Raw genomic sequence first — 1659 nt, 5'->3', positions numbered from 1 at the left:
ACCAACAATGGAATACACAAGGTCAACCAGGCTTTAATGTTTCGCCGCGTGGACGTATAGTCCCTGGTTCAACAAATAGTAACGCACGGGAGCAGAGAAACAACTACAATCGCACCAAAAAGTATTGGCACAGTTACATTTTAGTGGTTGTAGGTTAAACGAAACATATATTTCAGAACAGAACCCATACATGTGACACCTTACATTACATAGTTTACAAATATGTCAAAATCACCTGTCCTTAAAGTAACATACAGTGTCATGAAAAAAAACATCGCTCTTCTGCACCCAAAAAAGTATTGGCACACGCATATGAATCGGACAGTGTGTTCGTTTTCTTCATTGATGTTCACCATCTAATAGCTAGTGTGCATCCCTTTAGCATCTATAACAGCACGTAAACGCCTAGGAATGCTTTGTATTAAATTCCGGGTGATATCAGGGGTAATTTTCGACCATTCCTCCAGGAGCACTTTCTCCAAGTCGTTTTTACCGGACGGACGCCTTTTTCTGACTTGTGTGTCAAGATGAGCCCACAGGTTCTCAATGGGGTTCAAATCAGGGCTCTGAGGTGGTGTTAGAACCCTTCTGGGGGCATTGTACAGTAACCACTCCCGGGTTTTCATGGCGGTATGTTTTGGGTCGTTGTCTTGCTGGAACTGAAACACCCCAGTAAGGCCCAATTTCTGTGCACTAGCGTGTAAATTACCTCGCAACACGTCAATGTATCTCATATGATCCATTGTGCCGTGAATTACAGCTAGATTTCCAACGCCGGAAGCCGCCATACAGCCCCAGACCATGATACCGCCCCCACCGTGTTTGACTGTGGGATGCATGTGTTTGATGTCGAGGTGCGTATTCGGCTTGCGCCAAATTTTCTTTCTTGCATCAAATCCGAACACATTGAACTTCGATTCGTCGCTAAATATCACAGTGTTCCAAAACTCCATCGGCTTGCTGATGTAGTCCTTGGCAAACTGCAGGCGTTTCTGCCGGTTAATTTCCGAAATGTATGGCTTCTTCCTGGGAGAACGTCCATGCATGTCAGCCTCATTCAACACATTTCGTATAGTCTGAACACTAACCGTCTTGTCGGACGTTGTCTGAACAATCTCAGCAATAGTTGCTGCACTTGTAGCAGGTTCCTTCCGAGCAAGTGCGATGATATGGCGACGCTCTCGGGTTGTAAGCACTTTTGGACGTCCAGGACGACACTTATTCACTGTTGTTCCAGTCTCTTTATATTTCTGAATGATGGCTCTTACCGTGGTGTAGCTCACAGACACCTCTGCTCCGATTTGTCGATAGCTTCTCCCTTGTGAATGGAGCAATACCACTCTCTCACGCAACGCCACTGAATGTTCCTTCTTCTTCGGCCCCATGCTGACCACTATCGCGCACTACAGCAACATACTGGCGACCGGGCCGTCAACAACACGCAGTGTCTAATGTGTCAGCAGATGGCGTTCCGGTACCTGAAAACCCAGCAATATACCGAGATGCCATGCTCTGTGCCAATACTTTTTGTGTGCAGAGGAGATACGTGTTTGCCCATAACACTGCATTTCTTTGTTAATGGTAGGCACTATGGGCAGAATTGTAATGTCTGGTATGTGAGGTAGCACGTACATGTACTGTGTACCGGAAAGTGCGGCG

The 1659-nt window shown here is 46.3% G+C and overlaps 1 protein-coding gene across 1 annotated transcript; it reads right to left on the bottom strand.

The window, feature by feature from the left end:
- Positions 1 to 200: 200 nt before the first annotated feature.
- LOC124605912 lies at positions 201 to 1385 on the bottom strand. The gene is made up of 2 exons (XM_047137865.1): positions 982 to 1385; positions 201 to 240 (listed from the first exon to the last, which is right to left on the bottom strand). The coding sequence occupies exons 1-2, from the start codon at positions 1383 to 1385 to the stop codon at positions 201 to 203; spliced, it is 444 nt and encodes a 147-aa protein (XP_046993821.1).
- Between the last annotated feature and the right edge of the window lie 274 nt (positions 1386 to 1659).

This window comes from Schistocerca americana, chromosome 3, assembly GCF_021461395.2.
Source record: "Schistocerca americana isolate TAMUIC-IGC-003095 chromosome 3, iqSchAmer2.1, whole genome shotgun sequence".
NCBI lineage: Eukaryota > Metazoa > Arthropoda > Insecta > Orthoptera > Acrididae > Schistocerca > Schistocerca americana.
This window is presented reverse-complemented; position numbering and strand designations above follow the sequence as displayed.